This window comes from Ptychodera flava, chromosome 19 (genome assembly GCF_041260155.1).
Source record: "Ptychodera flava strain L36383 chromosome 19, AS_Pfla_20210202, whole genome shotgun sequence".
NCBI classification, from domain to species: Eukaryota; Metazoa; Hemichordata; class Enteropneusta; family Ptychoderidae; genus Ptychodera; species Ptychodera flava.
This window is the reverse complement of record NC_091946.1, coordinates 36,621,566-36,648,343: the sequence shown is the minus strand read 5'-3', so window position 1 is coordinate 36,648,343 and position 26,778 is coordinate 36,621,566. Positions and strand designations below refer to the sequence as shown.

Sequence of the window (26,778 nt, the reverse complement as noted above, 5' to 3'; positions counted from 1 at the left end):
TAGACAATATTCCTGGTATTGGGTAGTCCCCCACCTAAAGTCTGTACCTGCCACAGTCAAACATTTTCTAAGTTTTAAATTCTTTTCCACCTATGGGAGAGTACTTGGTTTGAAATGAAATCATGAAAACAATGCATAAAGTTCGACAGCTATCTGGGCTTTAAACAATGGAGGCACCCTATATGTGGTTTTCAGGTATAGAGTACTGGAGTGTTTAACCAATGGAGGTGAAGTCCTGCAGCAAAATCTTACATTCTGAGTACAATGTAACTTGTAAAACAAAAAAGTCAATGCAATATATAGATTGAATAATGAACTTTTATTTGGATCAAAGGTGTACTTCAAACAATCTTAGATATGATCACTTGATAACACTGTTTAACATAAGTTTTCATATTTTAACATAGTTAAGCTTGAACAAACTACAAATGTAAAAGGCACAAAGAACAATGACCACCCCTTTGTATGATGGGAAAGTCTGCAAAGAAAAAACCCTCCAAGCGATTTTTTGTGCTACCCCCTCATCAAAACCAGACGCATGGATTTGATAGTAGCTCAGAGTTGAACAATTCCCCTGGTGTAAATAACATGTTCTTTTCCACACACCAAACAACCACTTTTACCCATCATTACAAGTCTTGGAATGACCCTTCACCTTTTGACCCATCACCCCTGACCTACATATTGCTAGGTTGCAAATGGGTTAATGAAGATGGCATTACAACAGATGCAGGTTTAAACTTGAATCTTCACATGGGTAGCAATGCATAATGACATTAAAAACACTAAATAAATTTCACCAAATAAATTCAAATAATGGCAGAAATTGAATACAGTAGAATATAGCCAGACATCTCTGTTGTATTGTAAAGTTCAAAAGTACAAAAACAGTGTCTACATAAGAAACAGCTCTCAAGTTCCTTGACACACTACGTAATATCTGAATGTGGTAAATGCAACACGTACCCAAAAATTTGGACTCTCTCTCTCCGTCTGTGATGTGTAGAACGCAATAGATACAACCTCACACAAGTTTTATCTTCATACACGCACTCATTTGCTGTGGGAGTTTCATTTACAAAATAAAATAAAAATGCTCACTTCAGTGAACCTTTGAGCTTTCCAGGGCCTGAAAAATACTTGTTGGTCTTTTCATCCAAACCTAAGTATCCTATATGGGGACTTCTATTATAATATATTGGTTTGAGCCAACGGCATTAAAGCCTATGATCAAGAGTCCCTAACTTTGTGAAGAAAAGTTAATTTTTCACGTCCTGGAGTTTGTATACTTCAGATGAAGGAAAAAGTTCCTTGTAATATAGTACTGCCCGCAACAAGTGTGAAATAAATTAGACTTTTAAAATAACCAAATAAATTACTTTTTAAGTTCAGTTGTAATATTAACTCTTGGTATCTATCAATGTATCGCTTTGCTCTAGTCTCCCAATAAAAAAGGCAAGTTTTACACAAGACGAGAAGCCTGAGGCAATTGCACTTCGCTTGTAAAAATACATTTCAGCCAAAACAAAAGTGTTATAATTCTCTTTTGGCTGTGCAAATATCATTTATCTTATCAAAGTCAGTGTGCTCAATATTCAGACCAAAACACATTTCTCCCAGCAACAAAGCAAATGCCAGCATTTTAATGCTGTTCTCTGCCACTGACAGAACTTTTGAGAATAAAAACATGGTTTCTTTTGAACACCCTTTGCAAGTGTTATGTAACTTCGAAAGACTGACTCAGGCTTCTATGAAGAGAAAATACTTTTTTATGTGAATGAAAACAGCACATGTTTGTAATTAGCACCAGCCAAATCTCTAATTATTACAATGGGCAGGAACCAGCTTGGAGAAATCCGTACACTCGTTTTATCATGTCTTTTTTGATGAAAAGATATAACTTACAGTCTTGAACTGTTTCTATTATCTATTATAGAATATGTACAAGTTTCAGGAGTAAGCGGGTTTTTTTATCAAAAATGTAGAGATTTGTCAGCTCTGTTCATATGCATGTCAGTCACCTGCATGATACACAATAAGGTGGCCCAAAAAATAGGACACAGACCTAATTACTTGCCTAATTTATATTTAAGGATTTCTTTTTCAGTTCAATATAGCAAAGACAGACAAAAGTAGAAAAATAAATATTAGCACACGACGATTGAAAGTCAAACAGACATCAGTTTTTGAATATTTTAAGTGCATACCTGAGAAATGGAATTTCTTTTCTAAAATTTGAAAGTGCTACTTACAGTATGCACCAGATTCTAAAGTGAATTGACTGTAAATAAAGCATCTATTCTGTGACCTGACATGCAACAGTTTTTATCCTTTGATTTCAGAGATCAGCATAACAGTCGTTCAACTCATCTTTCTCCGAAATTGCACACAAGTGTAAACTTGCTCAGCTTCTTTTCCAGTGGACGTAATTTTGGAAATGTGCGTTTTTTATGGTTTTTTTGAAACAAATCCAAAGCGTACGTAAATCTTAGGCTCTAAGAAGTTCTCTCAATACTTTGTACATATTGCAAAATGACAATAGAAACAACGTACAGTGAAACCCCATTCTTCTGGGAGGATAACGACACAATCAACCATTTTATGTGTAGTAATCTATGACGATGACCCAGAAAGGACCATCTGGCAACGTTGCGTCCCTAAACGTACGAAAACTACACCATGTCACAAAACGAGATTTCACTGTCACAGGACTCTGAAGATTGACTGGGATATATCATGCATTATTGCTATGCACTTGAGTACAACATACAAAAATATGAATACTGAAGTAAAAGACGACTTTTGTCACAGGCATGAAAATTTTAGATTGAACTTCTCTTCAGTACTGTTGTCAAAAGATCAGTACCTCAACACTGATATCGTTTATCCTCTACTGTGGAGGACATGACTTGGTTCTGACTCTGGAAATGACACAACAGAAAGTTTAAGTATCACTGTCATGTCTTAAAAAAATCTTCTGATATTCTCTCGAATATGTACAAATATTTACAAAGAAAATAGCTTCGTATGTTTTTTTCACCTAGTTTGTACTCTAATGTAAAATGAGTTTTGGCTGGGGAAAAATATCATAAAGACTTGTCAAAGATTTATAAATTGGCCTGTAGAAGTATACGAGGTGTACTTTTCATGAACACCCCTATCTCGCACTGTGCTCATCCGACGGGAAAGGAAGGGGCTATTCCTTTCCAATAGAAAAGCCATCACATGCAAATCAAGGGGTGGGCATTTATAAAATGAATCAATTGTCATTTAAAGACATCCCCAAGCTATATCATATCATACTGAATATAGTCCCTTGTCTTGTCCTGCCCAAATATTATTTTTTTGAATTTGCACTTAGACCAACATCGCAAACGATAAAAAAATTGAAATAAAACAAACGGACTGAAGGAAAATGTAAAAATTTCACTGAGAACACTTGTGCGTGCATGTGTTGTAGAAATACTTTGAGTACAACGCACCCACAGGCTGCTTCCATTGGTAGGAAAATAAAAAAAATCAAAATAAGGGAAATAAAGAGATCACGTTCACATACAGGTAGGAAACTAGAACTTTATAGACTCCCTTTTGTTACACTCCCCACAACCCTGTTATTTTGTGGTATCTTCTGTCCCCATTCCCCAAAATGTGTAGAGTACCATTGTACAGAAACAACAGACTGTTCCAAATTTTGGAAACAACGGGGAGTAATGAATCAGATTAAAGCACAGCAAAGCCTGAATATCGACTTTGCAAGCTTTTTTTTGAAATATTGGAAGCCTTACATTTTTAAAAAATTGAACCTTGGATTCTGCTATTGTTTAACCAGTAGACAACTCAGGATTTAAAGTGATAAGCTTCCTGAGATATGTAGAAATGACGATTTTTCTACTGACTTTGTTAAAAAATCAAATGCAAGTTAATCCAGTCAGTTTACTTTTCCCTTTACGGTGGTGAAAGGTCACAGGTGGCTGTTTCAACTTTGAACTCTGCCCTTCAACCTTAGTTTCTACACAGCACATGTTGGAGGAAAGAGTGTGCCTCTCTTTCTTGAGTTCTATATTAGATTTTTTTGCATTAAATGTCCAACTCTAGAACTAGTAAATACACCAAAATATTTTTAAAGGCAAAATTTGCAGAAGTTCCTCCTTATGCATTTGTCAATACATCTGAAGGTGTGATAAATGCATCCTCACTACGAACACGTGAATTACAAGTCATATCCCGTATTCACTGATTTTTTCTCACCAATACATCAATCAGAGCTTATATTTCATTAATAATACTCCAGAAAGTAGAGCTAACGTTTAATGAGGGATGTTTGATAATTTCCATAATTGTATTTGTAAGAAATTGCCACAATTCCAGATAATTTATGCATATCTTTCAATGGCAACTTAAACATACCAGCAGGTTTGCCATCAGAGAATGGAAAACTTTCCTTTTCCAACAAATGAAACAAAGGTATTAATCCCCACTGGAATTTTCTATCTAAGATGATAAATACCACACAGCAAGTTTCCAGTGGCATCATCACGGTTCAAGTACAACATGTTGGTTAATTCCTACTCCATCCACAGCAATGACAAAGCACTTAAACACATGGTACTTTTAAAGGAAAAAAAATTGATAACATTAACTATTGTATAGCTAGGTCTCCAACATCACGACAAAAAAATACCCTACTTGTAAAGTGGTTGAACTGACCAACTGATGTACCTTGTTTTTCATTCCTGCTGGCATGGCCTACTGATATGCACGAAAAACAAAAACACTTGAAATTTAATGCTAATATTTTAACTACACACATCTACAACAATGAATTTAAGTGAAAATGTCTGGCTATTTTTAGTAGATGACTTAATATACTTCCCCTTTGTTCTGATAAATTAATCTGTATACTGACTGCTGGCAGACACTGTCTTCCAGAGACTGCCTCTTTTAAGTCTTGAAGTATTCTTCCTTCAGTTAATCTCTTTTTTGTTGTAAGTTTCAGGAACTATCTTTGAGAATGTATGAATCAGAACAGTCTCTGAATGGGGGAAAATCTTTCTTGTATGAAGCTGCTGGGTGTGGTTCTTAGTTACCGAACCAGTCTGTGGACTGTGGTGCTGCTTGCTGGGTGTAACTGCCACCATACGATGCGCCTCCACCGTAGTACAAGTTGGCATGGCCGTAGTTTGGTCCACCAGTACGAGGGCGATTGGCCTGGCGGTAATCACGGGATCCGAACCCACCGCTGCCATACCTGTAAGACAGAGAGCAGTAAGAGAAGTGAGAATGCCACTACAAAGCAGAGTGCTCTGATCAGTCAGCACTTCAATGAAAATGTATTTAGCGATGTGTGATATACATTATTACTGTTGACAATTGAATTTTTTTCTTATCAAGACCTAACCTTGGCTTTCAAAGGCAGAGACTGAATGCCACACAAATTCAGGCTATGTTGAAAAACTGAATTCTGGGTATCTATTTTAACCTTTCACCACCATGGTTTGTCCCAAATCCATTGTTTCAAATGGTAAAGTTGGACCTGTATACAGGGAACTGGGGGGAAAGGGTTAAGATTATTAAAGAGACAGATCAGGAGGCTGTACTTTACTTGTATGCCTGAATACTAGAAAAATTGTAAAAAGTTGCAGTCTCTGATTCTCTAAACATTGATCATATTCAATATCATTCAAATTATTATTCACCTTCATCTGCAACATATCGAGTTCCTTGGAACAGTAAATTTCAGTATCACGAAGGCCAATAACAACGTTTGACCTTTGACTTAACACCTGCTTTCGAGTAAACACTGCGAAAATCTGACAAATCTGACACAATCTTCAGGTTTTTTTTCACAAGAAATCTACATCTCATGGTAACTAAAGTCACACTTTTGGAAGACAATTGAAAAGCTACAGATTTACGTGAAAGAATTCTGCTGAACTAGGATTTCTTCCTTGTGTGGGTTGAATTTCCATTCTGTATGCTTAGGTGATGTGCCAGACACATACCAAGTGTGCATGTAATCACATGATCCACTGTATATATACAGGGCATTCCATTCGGAACACTGTATTTTTTAAAGTTTGTTGTAAAATTCAACTTTTAGGTGTGTAATGATGATGTCATTCATAAAATACAAGGTAAAAGGTATATGTTGGCGTACATCGTTAGCCATGGTATTGTTCTAAATACTAGGTGCTTCGGACCATACATCTGCTGTACTTGGACATAGAAGAGAATCCAGTATTTGTGAATGATATACAATCACACAATCTACTTTTGCTAAATCACACAATCTATACTTTTGCAAAACTGCAATTGGCTATTCCAGGAAGTTGTGCAATCCGATATTTGTAGATTTTGAAGTGTTTTAAAGAAGGGGGAAGAGATTACCTGTTTTGGCGGCTACCTGTACGTCTGTTACCACCACTGTGTTTGGCTTCATAGGCCATGCCTTCCAACCATGATGGAACTTCCATTTTTGTCTCAACCAGGATCTCCATCAAGTCACGGACCACATTGCGGTTCTTCTCATTGAAGAAAGATGTTGCCAAACCTAGATTGTAATGGATGTTCGCAGATATCAGTATTACACAACTTGCACATAACATGCTGCTTGAAAATATCTGAAACAGTCCATTCTGATGACGCTTACAAACTTATACTCCTGTTTTGTCTTTTTTTGTTGCATGAATCAATCTGCACTTTGACTGGTGATTGCTTTGTGTCAATTTCTGCATATTTCTATGTCAGCTCCATGCCATGACAATGCAATATGTAAATTTGTATTGAGAGAGAACTTTTCCGAGTCAGTGGCTTGTTCAGTTTGGCTACGGAGGCAGGCCAGTGTAAATCAACAAGTTTGACTAAATGTTATCAACAAAGTTTTGTATTGAACTGCCACTGAAACTTACCTTCAAGCCAGAGTATAAAATGTTTGTCGTGAAAGTTTGAATACCACAAACATTCAATACTGCCATGTGTAAATCTTATCTTGGAGCCAAGGAAATGGTATTTTCCTTTTAGGAACAGGGCTTAGATCTCATAGCACATCATTTTCATCGTAAAACTGTAATTTCATATTTACCATTGCCTTAAATTCAACATCAGCCTAAAGCAGACTCCAAAATCAGGCGCTGACAGTAATTGTTCCTCTAGAAGCTAGTACACTACTACACTGATTGCTGATTACTCACCAAGATTTCCAACACGGCCCGTACGACCAATACGATGGACATACTCTTCAATGTCACTTGGCATGTCAAAGTTGATGACATGCTTTACGTTGGGGATGTCAAGACCACGAGCTGCTACCTGTAAAATGCGACACCATATGTATGTCATCGTCAAATACTGAACAAGATGAACAGCAATCAAAAGAGTTAGAATCAGTGGGAAAGCACGGTTACGATGATCAGTAGTCTTCAATGGGTCTATATACATCATTGTAAAGTCAAATTTATAACTCTTGGAAAAGATGGTCATGAAAACATCCCAATTGCACAATATTCTATAGCAATGACCATGGCAAATTTCTTACTTGCTCACATAAATGCAATAACTTATATTATCATATACTCATGCCCATATTGCTTCATCCTAGTAACGTTCACCGTGATATCAGCCGTGATATTTCACGGTAAACATCAAGATATGCACGATAAATGTCATCGGTTTTGGAGTTCTCCCGAACTACATTAGTAGTTTGTTAGTAAACAACTTAAACAAACAAAATGGCTGCCGCTCCCTGCCTGCGAAGCGATGTCGCCGACGTAAAAAATCAAAGGGCTTCGAGGAACACGGGTATTTCTGGTTGCCAAATACGGAAATAACATGTTGAGTCTTGTAATGTTTTCCCCTGGTTTTCCTGTTAAAGTTCTCGTATTTTTTTGGCCAAGCTCTAGCAAACATTCTGCCGTTCGCACGGCGCCGGCACTGTGCACGGTCTACCCCCAAACAGGTAGTGAGCGCGTGGCGTGACAGCGATGTCGCGCGCGCGACGACTGTTGACATGGCAACTCTCAGGGTAAACAAACAAAAAGGCAGCCCCTCTCCGCCCCAGCTCCTGTGGCGTACGACAATCGAGCGCGATCAAATCAGATTTAAAGCTGAGGACAGTTTTTGATCGGTTACAATTGTAATAGCATATTGCACCTTAAAATGTTCCTCCTGTATGACGATTTTTGAATCCCGGTGTCTTTCTTCTTGGGGTTCATTGAGATATGGAGGACTTGCAGCGATGTCGCGCGTGATGTTGACTTCGTCGTATACTTTATGAATGAAGCCTGTTCACATAAATATTCCAATATTTATGCGCAAGGCGTAATAAAGTAAAGCCTCAAAATTTGAGGTTTTTCGTACTATTAGTAAAATTATGGGCATGGGTATATGATTAATCGGTTATTACCCAATATCGCCTGTTCCTTGTGTTGTATCAGCATTCGTGTCATTTGTGCTGCGTCAGACACTCGACTTCGTCTCGTGTCTGACGCAGCACAAATGACACTCATGCTGGTACGACACAGGAACAGGCGATATTGGGTAATAACCTCTATATTGTACTTCTATGTAGTAATTACCACGTCAATGCACATGCTCAATGTTTTACAGGGCAAATTAATCTGACTTGAGAATGGCATATGCAGCAAAAAGACATATTGTACAGACTTGATGGTATCAAGGAGAAATTAAGGAAATAATCTGAGTCGGTGAAGCTATAACACAGGATTTTGAACTTACTGCAGTAGCAACTAGAATGGGTGTATTTCCAGTACGGAAGTTGCGAAGTGCATCTTCACGTTCTCTCTGGGAGCGGTCACCATGGATACTGGTAGCTCTGTATCCCTCACGATACAAGTAGTCCTCCAAAGCATCAGCTCCTTTCTTGGTCTCTACAAACACCAGGGTCAGCGATTCTGCACCTGAAATTGAAATTAAAATTTCATGGGTCACAAGTTTGATAAAGGTTTACCTGGAGGTAAAACCTGACAATTATATTCAAAGAACTTAAATTCTTTCACAAACGCTGATCTAATTTTAAAATCTCCTGCCTTGTTACATGTACTGCACTGCTTTTTTTTATACATCCCAGTTGATCACAAGAATGATCACACCGAATAAGAACACATATGCTCACAGAATGATTAACATTTCATTACAAATTATAGCTCGAAACAAATCACTTCTATAAAATTTTAACAAACACACAACGATACTCCCAGCACTGATGGAAATTGAATCAATCACTTTCCAAATCAGATGAAACTTGTGCAAAATCATTTGATCTGCAAAAGTTCACGTAAATTCAGCTGAACTGAAATCAAGCCAATATACGTGCTCTGTAACTCCTTGAGAGGAACGCTATTGATAATGGCAAGAATCATTTTACAGCGACTTACCAGCGGCATTCAGTAAATCTAACAAGAATGATCTTTTATCATTCTCATCCACCCAGACAACCTTCTGAGTGATGTTGACACTGGTGCTGCCAACACGTCCAACTGCCAAGAAGATGTAGTTATCCAAGAAATCTCTTGCAAGCATCTGTGGATGGAAAGGTGGGAAAATATTACCCAGTCTTGCACAGCGTGATCTTAGTAAAAGAGTTGTATTTCATATACTGAGACAATTTAACAGTGATATTTGGTTAGGAAAACCTTACTTTGAGATATAGAATAATCAACTTGTACTTAAATGGATAAAAATTTTACCAAGAAGACAAACTATACAAAATATTGAATAAGTATATGTATGATGTTGATCATCAATTGCATTTTTCTTAGATTCAAAGATTTTGTAACATCTTAAGACATAGATTCTGCAGCTTTAACATGTTCTGGCATCTATATTTCTGTTTTTACTTTGCTTTACAAGTTTTGTTTTGGATCTTATGGTAATACTGACACTGCGTAACACAATTATATACTTCTGCTGTAATTTTTGAGTCAAAAACTTAATGATGTTCAGTAACATCTTTTCATCTAATGCGGAAAAGTGACAATTGAAATTACCATCGAAAGTTAACCTGACTAGATAGACCAATAAAAGTTAAGGACAGAAGACAGTTTTACCACACATACCTGAATCTCTTTAGGAAAGGTAGCACTGAACATAAGAGTTTGTCTAATTCCAGTCTTAGGCATGGTGTCCTGCTCAACGATGCGTCGAATCTGAGGCTCAAAACCCATATCCAACATACGGTCAGCTTCGTCAAGGACCAGCCACCTAAAATTGTCATGAGTAAATCATGTTAGTAAATCATGCACCAGGTCTCTTAGAGTAGAATAATAATAGTGTTAATGATCAAATAATGTACTTGACATTTCGAGGAAAACACCTCAACAATAAATACTGTTTTTCTTTCAAAAACATTTTTTTCATGAAGGTATAAATATCTTAAAGTTAAGACAAAATTATAAGAAATTCACATGACTTAAAGCAAAGTACCAATTTTCTGAGCTTGAGCTCCTTGACAGAACTTTTTTCTCACAATTACAGAGGGAAATGTCTCTTCAAAATTACAGACATAGTATTTATGTATAGACCATTTTGCTATGATAACAACAAGATTTACAACCTTCTTCAATTTCTAATAAGCTCTTTTTGGTATTTATATATAAACCAAATATGAGCTAATAATATTCTCCGATCACATCTGCAAAATTTAACTCAACTGACATTTGTAGTAACATGTTACTTGTTACTTTATCCATGATACTTCATATATTTTTCGGGACAACAGATACACTAAATATTTTTCCTTCTGGGCTCATCATCCACCCATTCTACCAAGTCAGTGTCTTTTATGAAATGATACTTTGATAGTGATGGGTAACATTTAAAGCAGTGTGTGTTATTATTCTGGTTACTGTCAGTTTTATGCTGATTAGGAATGACCTGACCTGACAGTCAATGGAACTAGTAGTAATGGTGTGAGCGGTAAAGGATTATTTTCATACTTGATTTGATCCATTCCAACTTTACCACGTTCCATCATATCAACTAAACGACCAGGTGTTGCAACCAATAGATGACATCCACGATCCAGGTCACGCATCTGAGTCCCAACGTCAGCCCCACCATACACCACACATGGGCGTACATGAGAGCGGTAGGAAAACTGCAAAGAATGAGAACATTTTAACCATCGAGTTGGCATATCACTCCTTTCAATCATGTTATCTCAGATTTCTTGAGGGAGCAAAATTATGAAGTGACAACATAAATCAATGTATTATTTGCAGAGGAGCAAAGGGACACGATGGTAAACAGATGCCATGTTTGACAAATATCAAGTATAGTATATTGATGACATGTTCAAAGATAGGTCTTTGGTTCCATCTGCCTGAGTAACAAGGAATTGCTCTGTACTTGATATCATTGATGGTTGATGAACTTACAGGGTGCATCAGCAATTATCAACATTAAGATCAAATGAAATTTCTTCTGAAGACAAAAACATTTTGCAGGGTGTGTAGTACCATGTTTTTTGTTCATATGCTTTTATAGAAATCCTATGGCTGATATACAGGATGTTGCAAAATGCCAAACATTACAACTCTTTCTTACCTTGCGGGCTTCATCATAGATTTGTGAGGCAAGTTCTCTGGTGGGAGCCAACACCAGACCCAAGGGGAAATGCTTTCTGCGACTATAACGGCTCTGCTAAATAGAAGAAGATTGTTTTGGGTTAAACAGCAATGTCAACATGAATGCACCAGTCGGAGAACAACAACTAAGAATTTGAATGAAAAAGCTACCTAATGTACACCTTTGTGTATCAGACTGCTTAAAGCTTAAAGGCCTGTGTCGGGCGTCAGATTGTCTTGCCGGGAAGTTTACTCACTAAATTACAAGTTCAATGCGAAACAAAAGGCTATGACACCTCCATAATCCTCTTTCACACTGGAACAAACTTGATCACTAGGGATCAAGCCCCCGATGTTTGTTTCAGTAACTCCATGAGCTACAAATGAGCCTGCCACAAGTAGACTAAGTGAAAAATTTGAGTCTGCGTATCGGTCCCCGAGGTGCATTCTATCTTAACCAGATACTTTGCAGCTCTACTCCATTATTACAAACACTAACATGCTTTGGAATATCAACATAATCTGAAAGCTTAATGTCATTATATTGCAAGCACAAAATGATTGAGACTTATTAACAAAGAGTGGGGAGGCTGTGTAAGAGAAAATAATGTGCATCAAAATGCATCATATGCCGAAGGTATTCATCAGCCAAGCTGTGACCAAAAATTCCCCACCCATCTCAGAGTTAAAGTACCAACTAATGATTGACATTATTTTTGTATTATTGAAATACATTGAATGTTGCAATATTCCCATTTCACAGCTTTTCTGTACTGAAGCAAGTTACACAACTATTGGTACAAAACATGTGATCTACAAATGATGACATGGTAAAATTTGGAAGAAGATGATACAATTATATCACTCTTCTGATAGCAGACATGGAAATCTAATTTTTTAGCACGTTGATATCAACAGGAAATTCAACAACACTGCCTTTGAGTTCTTTGTTACAAAGACTAAGCTACTATTTGCTGTAGTATTTCAGCTGTAGCCATGGCCACTTGGTGTTGAACAAGGCTACTTGATAAAGACCAAAAAGTCTGCTTGTACAAAGGCAAAACTAGCTCTGTCTGAGGCTCGAGTTGTAAATGAAAGTTTACGATTGGCACTCTGTGTTCAAGATTAAGATACAATGTAACATTACCATGCACTGGTCCATGTACAAATCTTTTTTATTTCAACTTCCCCAGACAAACTGTCTGCATGGGACATACAATGTTGTCGACTTTGCCAGCTGGCTACAGCTGAAACTAATTAGTGTGAGCAGTTTTATTGCAGTTCACTGCAGTGGCTTCGCGCTCTAATTCTGAAAAGGGTTGTAAATAAAATCTTTGTCACAAACCTGGTTACCACTGGAGTTCACTTGCTGCAAGATGAAAAGAAAAAGACTGTGTTACATCAAACTAATATATATACACATCAAAAATATAATGTGAAAAGATCATTCTACTTACTACTAATATGTGGATCCACACACTCAAAGTAATTTAAAACTTAAGGACTTTCAAGGACTTCTTAGCAATTTTCAGGGACTTATTGAGCTCCAAAATACCATTGTCCTGGTATCATTATGAAGATTATGACCAATCATTTTGTGATTTTCTAACATCATAGGTTGCACATCAATTTTCAAGACCTCTCCTTGACTCAATTTCAATTTTGATCTATCTCCAGGAGCCTGATACTTCAGGATTCAAGGATTTTCCAGGAACGAATGGACCCTGCCAATAACTCAGGGTTACAGGCTCACAATAAGATTATTCAATGCTACTTAGTTTTTATCTCGAGTGTGTTGTTTTGTACAAGCCAGTTTATCATAGGGTCAGTACAAGCTCTCTGATTTGACCACAATTGTTTAGAAAAATCTAAACGAAAAATATGTTGTACTCAAAACAGTTTGCATTGAACATGAATTCAATAAAAAGTTAAACTGGCTGCACTGTGGGAAGTTACTGACTCACTGACTTCTTCAGTAAAAGAATTACCGGTAGATATACTTGCCAAATGAGGGCGCTCTTGCCCATAGCTTTTCACAAGAGCTCATTCTCTGCATGCACAGATTTGATTCAAGATTATAATACACAGTACAAGGTGAAACCTGCCAATACTGCTTGTATTGAGAATTTTGTGAAGTCTAAGATGAAAGACTCTATTTATGGTATTTCTGAGATTCATCCCACCAGGCAGCAAACCAACCTCACAAACCATATGGCAGCACAAATACAATATTACTGATCTCACATTGTGATATCAGTTCCTCCTAGCCAATATATCAATTATGAATTCTAAATTTTTGTAGTGTGAAAGAAACTTTCACTATTTTGAGAAATTCCTTTGTCAGGTTTCAATGTGCATTTACTTCACAAAATACCACTGACAACATATTATACTGATAGTCACAGACCCCTTATTTCAATCTCTTTCTGTCATAACCTGATACCATTCCACAACTAGGGGCATAATTCTAGTTTTAAGTATTTGTACCAACCTCTGGTATTTTCCCAGGTCCATTCTCATAGATCTGAGACAATATCGGTAGCAGGAATGCCGCAGTCTTTCCAGAACCTGTCACAATATATGAATAAATGTGAGTTACCTTCCAAAAGCAGAGCATCCGTTGACACTATAGGTGCTATTGCACAATCCACAGGAAAACAATTCCCTTATAGTTAAGGTAGAATGCACCTCGGGGAACAGATATCTAGATTCTCAAACTTTTTCGATTCTTTTCTGATCTACCACTTCTTGGAGCTCATGTTAAAGCTCTTTGAGTGAGAAAAATTTTCACTGTCTTAGTTCTTTGAAAACTGAAAATTTACTTTTTCCCCCATAAAATTAATACAGGGATGGCAGCCATTTTGAATTTCAACTTATGGTAAATATAGGGTAATTTGTTTCTCTAGTACCAAATTTTGCAGTGTTCCCTGATTTTGTTTCTTTATTTTGAAGGGGGATGGTTTATGTTTCCTTACACACTCATTGGTACCATGTACAAACCATAGATTGTCTATGTACAAACCAACGAAGTCTAAAGCATCGAGCGTTCCCGCGACCACTTTGCATTCTATGTAAGCGAAAATAAATGTGGCGCACCCGTGTTGTGTGCCCCAGCAAGTTTTATTTGTTGGCGACGTTTTGTCTAGTCTGGTGAGTTTGTAGCTATTTTTTTTAAGGTTGAGGCGGTGAACTCTTTGAGGAAGTTCCAGTCAGCTACAAAGTATCTGTGTTTACATAAACTTGTCGCGCCAGCGTCTGGAACTTCTTAGGAAGTTCCTTATCAACTCATGAAGTTTCAAAGGAAACACACTGATGAATTCATGAGATGTATCAATATTCTCATGAAGTTGAGCGTTCGATGAAAGATGCAAAGAGTGTAACACTTATGAGGAGGCAGTGCATCATTGATATGGGGTAACACTTGTATTTACATATTCTATAACCTTACAACACACAACTTGGTAACTACCCGGTCTCCAATAGACTGGATGGATCAATAACAGAGTGCTAGGGTTACATGTGACAGATCAGAAGGTAAATTTATCAAAGATAAAATATTCACAGAAATAGATGCAGGAGGACATCCTGGAAAAAAAAAGGTTTAGTAGCGTGATTGCTTACCTGTCTGGGCACAGGCCATCAGATCTCTCTTTCCTCTGACAATGGGAATGGCATACTTCTGAACTGGTGTTGGTCTGTCATATCGGCTGTGTTGAATGTTCAGCTGAATAATCTCACCTAGATCAATATCGCTGAACTGAAAATGATTAAATACAATATTTCATTCACACATGTCAAGAATTTTTCTGCTACATGCATGAATTTATCAATGCTTTTGCTCATACTTGGCAAGATATTGAAACTTCAAAATCCAGTTTTATTTCCTTGATATGAATGCACTGATATACGGAGTGAAATTGTGGTGACAAAACCATGAAACCATTACAAAATAGCATTTCATGCTTTTTTTACCCTTTTGTTGAGGCTAAAAACACCTCGGTAAATCTATGCAAATGCAGCGATAACATATTCACTAGAATGTCATTTTTGGTACAGGAGACGTCAATTTTCATGCAACACAGAAAGAGAATTCAAAGTAAAAACTCACGTCATTGATATGATTAGGCACTTTTTCCCCAGTGGCTTCCACAGGGATGTCTTCATATTTGTCAAAGTTTATACCAGTGTTACCACCACTGAACAAGTCCCTGAAAGACATTCCCAGGCAGAGACATTACAATATAGCAATACAGAAGAATTTCTTCTGAAATTAAATGGTTAAATCCAATGACGTTATCAAAGGTTTTTTTTGACAATCTTAGCCTCCAGCCTGACAAGTTCATTACAATATATGTATGTCACGGTCAGGTCGAGGTGGCGAACCCTGTCAGGTATGACACGTCATATGTATCTTCTACTTTATTATTTGAAAGTGTTAGAAAACAGGTACTTTAAATGACTTTAATGGCTTCACCAACTGCAGCTTTTGGTTAAAAGCAGCTTTTTTTAAAGGCCTGTGTTGGCACCAGATTGTCTCACCAGAAAATTTACCCACCAGATGACAATTTTAATCGAAAACAAAAGGCTATCACACCTCCATAATCCTCTTACAGACTAGAACGAAGGCGATCCCAGGGATCGTGAACAATGCCTTTAACTTGGTAGATCCTGAAATGACAAGCCTGGCAGGGAAAGCTTTACAAACAGATCAACAAAAAGTCAATAAACACTTTGGTACATACTTCTCAACTCGTTCATTACGAGGCAGCAGTTTGGTCCAGTCATCTGGGTTGGTTGTTTCGGCAGGAGGGCGCTCTTCCGCACTCCAACGATCTTCACTTCTCCAGCGATTGTTGTTGTAGGTATTCCCCTGGTTGTTGTAACCACCACGGCTGTTATATCCACTGCGGTTGTATCCGCCTCCTCTGTCATTGTATCCTCCATAACCACCTCGATTACTGTAACCACTGCGATTGTCATAGCCCCCTTGGTTGTATCGGCCGCTTCCTGGACGATCGTTCTGATCACTTCCTCGCCGTTGAAAGTTCTGATACTGGCCTGGGTTTCCACCACCTCTCATAAAATCATTATGCGGGACAAACCCCCCTAATTTAACAAAAATTAATAGCAAAAAGATGTCATTACATATACTTAAACCGTACATGAAAGATACACAAAAGATATCTTCTGGTATCATATTGACAGTGTTTCATTGATACCTGAACATCATCTTCCACTGCCTCAAATGATCACAAACATGTTTTTGAACTGCCATAACAGCTATGCTGACTACAAAAAAAGAAAAAAAAGGTAAAAAGAAAGGGGAAAAGAATGAACATGACATAATCTTCAGATGCTTAGACCTATGGTGAAAATGCCTACGTATCTAATTATGTGATTTTCTCTGTTGACATGCCTGACATGATCATACTCTGTTTTAGTGAACACTTTGTGGATTAGATTGAGAAAGAGAGAGAGTGGTAGACTGGGCAAACCAGTGCAGACCCACCTCTGGCGAAGACTTGTGGCTGGCCTGCATAACCACCATAGCTGTCAAAACTATTGTAGGTACCAATGGCACCGCCACTTGTTCTGCGGTAAAAGTCTACGGCACACACAGAAGACGGCAGTGGTCAATCAATAGTTGTCAAAACTGAGAAAGATCAGAGTCTCAAAGAAAGGTAACTCACTTCTACTCAACACAGACTTATAGCACCAGCACCTTTGTTTACATATTCATTGGGATACATGTTTTTTGAAAAGATTCATTTTTTCTAGTCTAAATGGAAATGCGTATTTATGAGATATTTTTTTCAGAGATCAAAACTGACATTAAGACACAAAATTTGATATAACAGCTGAATGACGTGCCACAGTTTGCTGATACATTCACAACATACACACCTCTGACTTCAAAAACAAATCCATCTGCATCAATTTCAAAATAAAACCCAAATCAAAGGTGTTTTTTAAAACAATGATAATCACTTTTTTCTTGACAGTGACCGTACTGGCATAAGAAGTATCTTCAACTCTACTATGATAGTTTTAAATACCGAGCGAAATCTGTGTGAAGCGAAAATAAAAGTACAGCATTGCACACAAGCCGAAGTCATTTATAAGTGTATCCCCTATCAAGATGTAACAAGCAGAAAGTCAACTTGCACACACATTTACACAAAAACAGCAAATTTGTTCCATTCAGAATCTAGATCATCAGACTAAAACATCCTCCTACAAACTATTCATTCACATTAGAAAATAAGGAACTTGGTAAGCTTTAATAATAAAGCCTTACACGTACAACATGATTGACTTTAAAGTATCATAACTCCACCACATATCAAACATTCAACACTGTGACAGCATTCATATCCCTGAATATATACTGAAGATTATTGTAGACATTGTTATATTGCCTTTCATTGCAAGCAAATGATTGAGATATTACGCCAATTCAGTACCTTTAACCAGCTGTTATTATTAATTTGCACAAGGGATACAGCACGTATCTTTGAAAACTTTTCAAACATTTGAAACAAATCTTTTCAAATACTGTTATCCCATCATTTGAAAAAATCCATCCATGAGATAGGATGGACTATATGAAAACATAATGACAAAAGTGGTGTATAAAATCACAAGGTGTGATCATGGCATTGAACATCACACAAAGAAGTGCTTGACACAGAAACAAACACATACAGCATCAGGCCTGATGCTCTAATTCAAAGGTCTATCCTGGAATAAATATATCAGTTTGTGGCTTACCAACCCAAAATGACCATGACAAACAATATAAGTAACCCTATGAATCGTGTAGTCCTATAACATCCCAATTTTGAAGCCCTGTATTTGCTTGATCCAATTCCAGGTTAGACCTACTTCTAACACTTTCCAATCACACATGTACACATGGTGTATCTACTTACCTTGTTGGGGGTTGCGAGGAGGGTAACCGCCAGCAGCGGGGTTAAAGTTGTTACCCTGCTGAGCCTGAGGATGGTTGCGCAAATGAGGAGGGATATACTTGGAACCTGCAATAGTTCAAATGAAAGAATTAAAGTGTGTAAGTATATCAGTTTCATTTAAAGGGGAAGTTTACCAAGCCTGTTTTTACATATGTGCTAGCTTTGAGGTCACTTATTCTGGAAAAGCCATTTTCACAGTTTATAACATGATTTTTTACAAAAACGGACAAAAATAGTGCCGGAGTTGCAGTTTAGAGCAATGTATTTTGAATCATGAGAAAAAGTGCCAAGCTTGGCACTTTCATCACATGATTTGGCAGGGATCATCTACTGATGGGTATGGCATTGTCCACTCACTCACGTTCACGCCAGGCTGTGTGTATTTACATGACATAAACAATAGTTATACAAATATGCACAGCCTGGCGTGAACATAAATGACAATGCTATACCCATCATAGGACGTCCCTGTGATATCACATGATGAAAGCAACAAGCTTGGCGCTCTTATCCATGATTCAAAATACACTGTCCTAAACTGCAACTTCCGGCACTATTTTTGTCTGTTTTTGTAAAAAACCGGCGCAAGCTATTAATGGCGGGTGAAATGACCTTTCCGGAATAAGCAACCCTAAAGCTAGCACATACGTAAAAATTAGCCTTGGTTAACTTTGCCTATTGATTTGCAGGGACAGCAACATGGCTATAACAAAATATATTTCCACTGCTAGTAGATGACAGGGTAGAAGGCACTTTAGATAATAGAAAAGTATGGACAATACTAAGTAGACAATACTAAGTAGTATGTTTGCTTGCTTTAAACTAACGTTACATTTATGTAAGGTCTTTCTAGGATGGCACAATTGGAATATGTATACGTATCATAGCACTATCAATATTTTTCATCTTCTATGTATATGTATACTTTACAACATGCACAGTTGACCTGTCACTCACTTTCTTTGTATGAAGAGTCTAATAATATGATGGAAAGTGATATATCTGTGTACTGTCTCTATGGCAGTGAAAAGGTTAAAATTACATGGGCCAAAAATAATCAAGATGTTACGTCTCCTGCAACATCCACCAAATGGCATGGTGCAACTTCAGGTATTATTAGTAATATTAAACCACACTGGTGACCTACTCAATGGGTATTGACCCTTATGTGTTTTTCTCCAGGGCAGTTATGGTTCACAATTACAACAACCAGACTGCTAGACTGAATTGTGTTGGAATTATGATCAATTTTTTATGAACTTGCTTATGAAACAATCTTCCAAAAGTTCAGTTTGATTTGAGATATCATTATTAGGTTCAATGCAAATGGATGTTTATTTTTGAAGTATCAAAATCACAAATTACTGTCACAAATCACAAATTAGCTGTTTTGAGATTGAATTGTTATATTTTAAATGTCATCAGGTTAAAAAAATGCACAAAAGTTCAAAGAATTGCACAAAATTAATTCAACTAGGTAATAAAAGTACTACAACAAATTTGCACAGTGTAATTTAACAGAAAACTGCCACAACAGTACAATTAGCTATGCTGTTCCTGTTAAAGTATTCCTCTTTCTACCGGGTTCCATAAGACAAACCATAGAAATAAATACAACTTGGGAGAAAGAGGATTAACCTGATATGAAGACTCAGGGAAATCTGGTAGAGATTTGTTTGTTCATTTTCCTATCAAATATGGCAAACTACCCATTTTATTAATGGTCCTGTATTTCCTGGTGCTTCAAACTAATGGCAAAAATATAATCAAAACCAACCACAAGAAGTTTTCAAGGCCTATGTGAAACATGTCCTAACCGTTCTGAGAAACATCCACAATCATGTTTTTCAACATTGTCATGCTTCTTGGACTAAGGGTAAGCACATTATTTGTGTTGGTACAAGACCTAAAGATTCTATGAAGTAAAAGCCATGGTACATACATAGGATACATACTAATGATGAACACACAACACTTTGAATATGCAGTGACAGAAACAAACAGGAGGTGAATTTACGTGCATGTAGAGCTATGCGTGAACTTTGGCCTCTGAACTTCAACATCAAGTGATAGTGTAACTATTTCTAGCCTGAATGGTATTTAATAAATGCATAGTCTACAACATTGAATTAAAGACTGAAATAACATGGTCACAAACATGACTCTATGTTAGAACCAAAAAGACTCTTGACCTATAAAAAACAACTTTCTGAAGCCATATTTATGAATGTGTCTGATCAGAAAGGTCACTAAGTCTCTGTTCAAACTGGTACGTTGTTATTTGGGTCACAGCATGCAGCAGGCTGATGACTCAATTTATCACCCTAACTTTTGTTCTGTCATACACATTGGTAAGGCTGCCTGCATTGTATGTATTTGACACCCTTCTGAGCTAATCTGATGTGCAGATGCGACACATTTATCATCTCTGCACACACACACTGATCTTTGAAAATCATCCACATGACAGAGACGGGTACATCTATTCTCAGACAGACCATAAAACTCATCTAAGTATTGCTCTCTTTCTGTAGTTATGATATTGATAATCACGAAACAGACCTCAAAAGTTGGCAAAGAGAACATCACTGTGTAATTGGTATGTATGTGGTCTTCTTCAATGTTCTCTAACAAGTAAGCATAAATCAAGTTTTAAAAATGAAACACCGATACCTCTGGAAATATACACTCAAGGATTACATTGCACATCCAAATTTTCAATCTTTACATAAGACTGAAAAGCACCTTTGCCTTTGAACACTCATTTTATGTTTTTTTAACTCTTTGAGTGCTGTAATTTTTCCTCACCAAAATTTTAGTGCAACATTTTACCAATATTTATGAATTTTTCTGTAATTTTTTTGATAATCTTGGACCAAAAGGTTATAACATTTCATTTGCTAAACTTTTTCAACAAAATTTTGTCAAAAATCTGAAAAAACTGACTTGGGTATATTTCAAAATGGCGATGAAAATTGACTTTGACACTCAGAAAGATACTGCAAGAGGAAGGAAAATAATACACTTCATACATGGTACAATGATCCTTCAAGTGATGACCTTGTGTTTGCACTGTGTTCTCTTCAATCATTTCTTCCAAGAAAACCAACTAAACATATTTTTCACAAGGTTAAATTCTGGCACTGTACATGATTGAAATAAGAAGAGATACTTACGTGGTGGTTGTCCTCTTCCTCTGCTGTCAATGGCAGGGGCAGAGTTCAAGTCTAGACCTGCAAACTGCAATAAAAATAACAGTTTTTAGCATGGTCAATATCACTGCACTGTCTACATGTTGTTTTTCTACTGCCAAGAGGATTACAGTGTATTAGAGACAATATTACAACAGAACATTTCTTGTTTCATTTTGAAAGCTTATCACAGGTGTTTGAAGATAATATTTTTATTTCTACAATTTGCATGAGCTTGCATTTCTCAAAAAAAAATTTTAGCATTTTGATGACACCTGATGGCAATATTTGGTTTATAAAATTACACTTGTATCTCCGTTATAAACATACATAAAACTATATGTACAAAGAATCACAGAATCAAGCCATATCATGATGTCATACTATTGCAAGGATCCCCCTGCTTCCCTATGCACCTGTACCCTAGCAGTCTGTGGAACCGCACCCAGCAAGACACAGTAGAATACAATGGCATTCACACATCTGCTTTCTGTAATCAAGTAAAACAATCTGACAGCAACCTACTATGACAATTTCCTGTTGTGACATACACCTGAAGGGATACACATCTGTTCTACAGATGTACTGTATCACATGCTCCAAGCAGTCAATCGAGAACACGTAAGTAAAATTCCCCATGACAATAGTATTTTGTAATTCTACTTCTGCCTGTACATGTACCCTGTACATGTCATCCAACCTTGAAAATGGCATTTCTCTCTCATCTTTTTCCCCATTGCACATTCTATTCTGGTTCATCCCATTTGGCTTTGATAAAATGATATTATTTACCTTTACATATCAAGGATAAACTGGGTAAACAAGGTTAGAGAAACCCCTCATAAGAATATGTTAACATAACAAAAGATTCTTATGGGGTACACTCTAGTAAGTGGTAAATTGTGATTGACAAGCTGACAAGCGATCACCAAGGAAAGGAAGTCACACAGGGTGTATTACCCTCCATGAATGAAGAATTTGAGATGAGAAGAAAGACAATGTACATGTAAACTTAGTGAATAGCCAATTAATCTGTCTGGAGTCTGTCTAAAATGAGCACGATAGATATTTGAGATGCAGAATTCGATGGAGATCATAACTTCACATCAATACCGGAGCTTTCGTGGATAAAGTAGGAAAGTACACTGATAAAATTACTCTGGTCACACACTAGCAGGATACATTTTACTAAACCGTAAAACACAATTATTGGTATTTTAAAAGTAACGCCACAAATTAAGATGTTGATAAACGTGAATGCTAGAAACATTAGGCTTATTGATCCTTTTGATGGCTTTTATCAAAATATCAATACCACTTAGTCAGACATCTCACTTTTACTTTGCAAAAGGTGACACAAATTCCTTTATCTGTCCATAGAGTACTGTAGTAGAGTTAGAGTAGTTCTGGTCTGTACACTATCATAAATACTTTGTTCCGTATTTGACTGAGCAAAACATAATTTTCTGTCATTCAATGGTATAATAAAGCATTGCAATGATGGTTCACGTTTATGAATATTAGAAAGAAAACCGAAAATGAGAAGCAGTGAAATCGATCATCAATCAGGCCCTGCCACAACTTGTTTTGATCATTTAGTAACACACACACACTTCAGTCATTACACTCTTTGGCCTTTGCCACATACTATCAAATATAGAAATAAGTTAAACAGGTCAAATATGTACATGTACATGGATAAAGTACAGGATATTGCAATGGGCGAGGCTAATCATTGAGGTCCCTAGGGTCGAACCTGTGGTAATTAATATACATGTCCATGTATCAGCAAAAAGGCATCACAAGGCATGACATGAAGTTAAGATAAGTGACTGGGATGGTTTTGACACAAAACACCGCAATTTTCAAACTTTGAGAAATGTAACATTAATAATGGAGATACAGAAACATACAAAATTGGTACATCATCTGCAGACTGGCACAACCTCTTTAGATAGTCTCACTATTTATGGAGCAAATTCATCATCCTACACATGTACGATTGTCTTGGTCTGTAGGTGTACATGTATAACAAAACATAGATGAAAGTGTTGATGCCACATAAGTATTTCAGGATAGCAAATTACAACTCACCTAGCTTAAAAATTGTGTGTGTGTAATATACACAAAATTTAACATCTGGTATACACTGTAATCATAATGAAACACCTAAACATACATGTACTCAAGTTTGCATGAAAACCACCTCTGAATAAACAATATACAGAACATGTCTTTGTAAAACAGCCAGCTACATGTACTGTAGCCACAAGGGAGACAGTAGGATGTTATTGATCTTTATTTATCCATCAATTATCCTCACCAGTCAATTTGTTGCCAATTCTGGACAGTCAAAGGGACTCCTGTGTAGCCCAGTCACCAGCTTGCTACTATATTTAAAATTAATTTTGCAACTGAACTTGGAAACGCTATTCTCAAATTAAACACAAAACATATCATTGATACATTCTGAAGCTATGATACTATGCAAGTAGTATTGCTACCAAATTTTTGCAATATAATTCAATGATTTTGTACAATTCATCAATAGACTATCCTTACACAAAATGACTGTTCTCTACACTGATGAGCTGCACTTTGTAACTGTAGAATAAACTGTAGAATAAACAGTAAACTAAATGAAAGCAAACTACCTTTCCTGTCATCCTTGTGAATGTCACCTTATTTAGCCATGCCATACCAAGGATGCATGCATACAAGTGGGTTACATGGATGGATCAAGTGATGCTGAGCTGAATCATTTTTTCTCCTAATTCAAAATTACAAACATGAACAGAAAAAACACTACTAGCATTGCTTTGATTGCTGCATCATGGAATTTATTGGGCAAAATGCAAGGTCACCACTTCTTGTTCTGGCCTTACATGAATAACATTCAGCCTTGCCATGAGGGTGTGGGACTAAGAAGTACATGTATCTTGACCGAAAAGAAAAATGGTTACTTCATTTCAAAGTGATGAACTCAGACAACATGAAAATGATATTGAAACTAACATCAACAGAAAATATGCTGCAGCCACCATCGCAACTAAGTTTTGTACATGTACCTGGTGGGAAGTTGTGATTCTGTTCTGTTCTGCACAAACTACATGTATTGTTTTCATGATGTTCGTACATATAGAGATACGGTCAAGGTACATGTACATTTACAAGCATGTGCATCTCCAAATAGTAACATGTGGCAAATCTTTGACTGCAACCCTCTACAGAGGTGTTTTGCCAGATGAATAGCACTGCACTGGCAAGCCTGAGCCTGTTCAGAGTGTTATCCAACCTCTGCCACAGCCATCCAGGATACAATAAGTAAAACTGTGAACCTGATTGCACGCCACACATCAAATACATTGATTTTTTGAGAACATAGGTCAGTGGTACTCCAATAAACACATTTCACATAAAGCTTTTTTTCCATGCAAAATAATTAAGACAGAGCACATTGCCTTGAAAATGGTAAGCTATAACCATGGCTGAAGGCTGGCACAGGGTCTGCTCTCTAAATTTGCACAAACTGATGAAAATCACAAACTGATGACGGGCAGACAACTTTGAATAGCATAAGTAACTAATTACAAATATTTTATCAAAAACTGGGCTGGAACCAACAGAGGTTCACAGATATTCTATGAAGTCTACAATTTCAACATAGCCTTCGTGACAATAAGAGTTGGAGAACTGGTCCCGCCATGCATGCATATCATGAAGTTGGTTATCACAGTTGTGATATGCCTATGGAAGAACAAATTCCATGATATGACACACAGGATGTGGCGGTGGGATACCATAAGTTAAACTTCATAGCCTTGCCACACAGCCACAGCTGAGCCGACTGGTGCCACGGCACAGGGTCACAGCCAGGGATTGGGGTTATTGTGATGCCATGAAGGTGACCTTATCACAGACTACCTGAACATACCGACCGAAAAGATTATCTGGGTGACGAACACGACGGAACATGTGCAGACTTTCCCTATCGCATAGTTGACCAGCTTCATACCGGCGCGCTCACACCGGCAAGCCGGTAATGGACGTTAACGAATAAATTTGATCGAAAAAGTGATAAGTAAAATTCAACATTCTCGTCCTGTAAAGTATAGGCATGCCGCCAGTGTCTGTGAAATATGTCCTTCCAAATCACTGAATAATGATTTGTACAGGAAAGCTTGTCCGCGCGCAAGCACGTGGCAATACTTAGTACAAAGCGGGTACGCGAGCATGATAAATGGGCACAGACTAAGTTCGCCATGTTGCTAGACTGTGAAGCGGTTGTGAAACCGACATTTCCGTAATATAAAGAGCCAATTTTACTGAATTGGGGAAGACAATTCTTGTTGAACGTACAAAGTAGACATTGTAAATGCATATTTTTGTCTCGTTATGCTACCCTGGCGGCTTTTAACCACAGAATTTTGGACTTTTTTCCCAGCAGTCTTATGCAAATTTCAGAAACGGGAGGTCTGACACGACCGAAAATCACCGTCGTCTGGGCAAAATTTAACCCCCTCGGAAAACGTCGTTTAGAGAGAACACATTACAGTATTACGTATACATACCTGCCGATCTAGACCCTGTACTTGTTGATTGGCCCCATTACTCATAACTATAAAATATTGAGGAAAAAGTAGTGTATACTTGGAGATTCGACTATGATGAAAGAAAGAAAAATTACAACAAAAGCTGGCAAAGCGGCTCTGCTATTTGTGGGCGCTTCCTGACGTCACTACCGGTTATGGCCGATTATTAGGACGGGGGGTTGGCTTTTCGTCGGTAAATCGTGACCATTGTGACATCAATAATAATGCGACGATAGCAATCCCACAATGTGAAGATAATATGCTATTTTGATTCCAACATATCTTTGAAAAATGAGCGTTTCAAGCTGTGCTTTGTAAGTGGCGATACCATAGCTATCCTACCACCCCTACTGAACAATTAGTCGACATCTGATGGGCCAGCTAACGTGAGAGGGCGGTATACAACAAGGCTAAATGCGTGTGAATTGGCCTGCTTCATCAT

At 37.3% G+C, this 26,778-nt stretch overlaps 1 protein-coding gene across 4 annotated transcripts; it reads right to left on the bottom strand.

The window, feature by feature from the left end:
* Positions 1 to 300: 300 nt before the first annotated feature.
* On the bottom strand, positions 301 to 26,472 carry LOC139119435 (ATP-dependent RNA helicase DDX3X-like). 4 transcript variants are annotated; one of them, XM_070683252.1, is made up of 17 exons: positions 26,316 to 26,472; positions 21,730 to 21,793; positions 18,515 to 18,619; positions 17,092 to 17,187; positions 16,325 to 16,688; positions 15,691 to 15,790; positions 15,204 to 15,339; positions 14,074 to 14,150; positions 12,928 to 12,951; positions 11,563 to 11,658; positions 10,953 to 11,113; positions 10,074 to 10,218; positions 9,393 to 9,537; positions 8,734 to 8,915; positions 7,191 to 7,308; positions 6,388 to 6,550; positions 301 to 5,248 (listed from the first exon to the last, which is right to left on the bottom strand). In XM_070683252.1, the coding sequence occupies exons 1-17, from the start codon at positions 26,358 to 26,360 to the stop codon at positions 5,080 to 5,082; spliced, it is 2,190 nt and encodes a 729-aa protein (XP_070539353.1). In that variant the 5' UTR covers positions 26,361 to 26,472; the 3' UTR covers positions 301 to 5,079. The 4 variants fall into 4 exon arrangements, with proteins under 4 accessions (XP_070539353.1, XP_070539354.1, XP_070539355.1 ...); XM_070683253.1 differs by having other exon boundaries at positions 11,563 to 11,655; XM_070683254.1 differs by lacking the exon at positions 17,092 to 17,187.
* Between the last annotated feature and the right edge of the window lie 306 nt (positions 26,473 to 26,778).

Bases quoted from the DNA above. Each gene is read 5' to 3' on its own strand.
- LOC139119435 (XM_070683252.1), bottom strand. From the start codon at position 26,360: ATGAGTAATGGGGCCAATCAACAAGTACAGGGTCTAGATCGGCAG. The intron at 14,151-15,203 runs GTAAGCAATCAC...ATATTGTGACAG, and splicing joins GATGGCCTGTGCCCAGACAG to GTTCTGGAAAGACTGCGGCA. The intron at 7,309-8,733 runs GTAAGTTCAAAA...CGCATTTTACAG, and splicing joins CCATTCTAGTTGCTACTGCA to GTAGCAGCTCGTGGTCTTGA.